This window comes from Pundamilia nyererei, unplaced genomic scaffold (genome assembly GCF_000239375.1).
Source record: "Pundamilia nyererei isolate P.nyererei 1_Seehausen unplaced genomic scaffold, PunNye1.0 scaffold00094, whole genome shotgun sequence".
Classification (NCBI taxonomy): Eukaryota; Metazoa; Chordata; class Actinopteri; order Cichliformes; family Cichlidae; genus Pundamilia; species Pundamilia nyererei.
Genome location: NW_005187495.1, coordinates 1,439,031 through 1,441,984, shown reverse-complemented (window position 1 = coordinate 1,441,984; position 2,954 = coordinate 1,439,031). Strand labels below are relative to the sequence as shown.

The 2,954-nt window shown below is 42.9% G+C and overlaps 1 protein-coding gene across 1 annotated transcript in view; it reads right to left on the bottom strand.

Annotated features, from left to right (window-relative positions):
- Window positions 1-1,672: 1,672 nt before the first annotated feature.
- The window catches only part of LOC102193210 (secretin receptor-like), a 12,488-nt gene continuing 11,206 nt past the window's right edge, over window positions 1,673-2,954 (bottom strand). Inside the window, exons 11-13 of the mRNA XM_005739845.1 lie at window positions 2,308-2,446; window positions 2,183-2,224; window positions 1,673-2,100 (exon numbers count right to left, since the gene is read on the bottom strand). Of these exons, the coding sequence (XP_005739902.1) occupies window positions 1,915-2,100; window positions 2,183-2,224; window positions 2,308-2,446 (367 nt within the window). The 3' untranslated portion in view covers window positions 1,673-1,914. The remainder of the gene's footprint in view (window positions 2,101-2,182; window positions 2,225-2,307; window positions 2,447-2,954) is intronic.

Here is a 2,954-nt window from a genome sequence, read left to right as displayed (position 1 = left end):
TGTCTGTTTCCTGATCGACAGGTCTGTCCAAAGAGGAAGCAATGGCCAAATATGTTGCTTTGGTGGAGGAACTCAAGGAGAAATATGGAATCTAGAGTCTGTGTGTTTCATCATTGGGTGCATTCAGATGGTTGAAAGAGATAAGCCATCCTTACTGGAACCTTATTTGCTTGTGTTGACAACAAAATGGGACTGGAAGTGCTCTGGTTTCTGTTTTATGAGTTCTACTGAACCAGTGAGTGGGCTTTGGTAAAATGCATGTAAACTGTCCTTTTTGGAGACCCCCCCCTGGTACCACTTCATACTAAACTAAACCAGCTAGTTCTAGCTTCATACTGAGGATAGACATGAATGCAGTATTGGGCTTCTTGCATCCTATCGAGACAGCAAATAAGTGTTTTGTAAAATGTCTGAAAAATAAAGATATAAAAATTTGTTTCTGTTGTCTTCGGGAAACTCTTTCCTCGCCATCAGCCTTGCATGTTTGCCACAGATGGCTGATCTGTGTTCAGTCTGGCTTCGTCTAACAATCTCACCCCGAGCTTCCTTCAGCTCTGGAACATATCACGGGTGGTGGTGCTTAATCTCAGCTGACGTCTTGAGTCAGAGGGCAAGAAGGAAGCGCTCTTGTGTGGTTGAGGGCAGTAGATGTGTGGCTAAAGCAGCGGCCTGAGGTGCCACTTCTGCTCCATAGAATAAAACATACTACAATGTCAGCGTGGTTATCAAACTGAATTAGTTTAAAAAACTTGTATTTGAAAAGATAGCGCTGAGTGCTGTTATGGGAGCTGCAGGACATACTCAGGAGCTTCAACTATGGTAATGACAAAATCAGGATGCCTTTAACTCGGTTTTGACAATTCCCTGTTTCTAATTTCCCATCTTTAAGAAATTGATCAAAATGTCACTAAAATAACTACAGCAATCAACATGGTAAATGGACTTGCTCTTATATACTGCTTTCTGCTTAAAGACCTTCATACAACATGTCATTCATCCACTCACACACATTCATACAGGCACTTTTTTGACATCTAAATGCTTCCTCACATTCATTCCTTATCGAGTCGTGGTCAATCAACAGTATATTGCACTCTTGTGTAATACTCACTCTGTGCCACAAGATGGTGTTGGGACCAAAGTTATTATAGTTAACTAAACCTGAACTAAAAATAGGAATTAAAAGCGTTTGAGTTAAGTAAAATAAAACTGTAAAATTTATTTTTTAACAATGTAAAGTGAACTTAAAATATTTTTGAACTTGGAGCACTGAAATCAAAACTTCTGGGGGGAAATAGTCTTAGTTTTAGCATCTGTTGGTTTGGTAGAAAATTGTACCACAAGTTGTCTGATCAGGGTGTAGATGTGGAGTCTTGCAATAAAAATCCAATCTGGAAATGAACTGAAAGCAAATTGAAAAAAGTCAAAACAAAGTAAAACTAAATGCTAAAACATAACTCTGGGACTGAGCTGATGTAAGCTTTATTTAACCAGGCGAGTCATTAGGAGCAAACACTGATTTAGCACTGTGATCTTGCAAGAGGTAAAACCTGTATAAGGAAATGGGGGGTAGGACAATAAAAAACATAAAAGAAAACATTTCAACACACCCACTAGTAAAATTAAAGCTTAGTTACAATGTTACATCCATTTTTTTTTAAAAAAAGAGCTTATTAAACGTACACCCTGGACAGATGCCAGGGTAACAGAGGGTAGCTACATTTTGCAGAAAGTGATTAAAGAAAGTAGCTTTTTGTTCACCGACTCCTAAAATCTTACTGTCAGTACTTTAAATCTCCAAACAAAGCGTCCGATGCTGTTTTAAGCAGCCAAGCTGTCGACTGTCGGCACTAAGTGAGAGTCCGTCATGCTATGGATGAGACGAGCGAGAAAATGAGCTGATCCCAGCTTGAGTCACATCTCCACAGTGTCCACAGGGAGCCCGCTTGTCAACAGGCTGCCTGGAGAGCAGGGCAGCAGGGACACCTGGGTGTGAGGGGTCCCGCTGTGGCTGATGGAGCCGTGGCGCTGGCTGCGTCTGGTGGGCAGGTGCTGAGTCAGCCTCCATCTCCTCCACCGCCTTAGGAATTCATGCTGCACCTGAATACACACATGCACGTTGGTCCGCACGTTCCAAACTTTCCTCTGAATCTGTTTATTGTAAAAGCGGAAGACCTCTCACCTCTCCGTTCACAAAGCAGTAGAGGACAGCGACCACAAAGCCCTTCAAGAGACAAAAGTCAGCTGATCATGTGGTTACATTTGTCATTGAATTGAGTGAAATAGTCAGGGTATCACCTGGTTTACCTGAGTGGATGACAGAGCCAGCTCTACAAAGGTCCAGATCTTAAACATAGAGCTGCTGACTTCAACGGGCAAGAACACGAACAAGATGTAATGCACGCCGAACAGAGCAACCAGAAAAAACGTGGATTTGATCAGCCTCCTGGGTGAGGAGAAATCAGCATTTTTGTTTAAGTGACAGTAAAAACAACCTATTAAAACTATTAAAAACTAACTTTTTACTAGTCAAAATATGTACTACATGCTATAGGTTTCCCTGGATACAGTCACCCATCTGTGTTTGGACTGCACAAGTGTCTGGATCTGTTCTTGTGGAATTGAGTTCAGTGTCCGGCTGGTCATTGGTTGTGGCTGCCTCTGGGACATTGACCCAGCCTGTCCCAGGCTCATGTTCAGTAGCAAACATACCAGGACTAATTGCTAGCAAAGGAAGTGTCTGGATGTGCTCTGAGTCCTGATCCAGAAAGGCCTACTTTGCTCTGGCAGCGTGAAGATGGGCGTTGTTGTGCTGAAACATGAGAACAAGGAGGGGAAGGGGTAGTGCTGCATCTCTACTCCACAGTTTGTCTGTGTCCTCTCTTCCTCCCCTCAACCCCAAATGATGGCAGATGGCTGCCGCTCCCTGTGCCTAGTTCTGCTGGCAGTTTCTT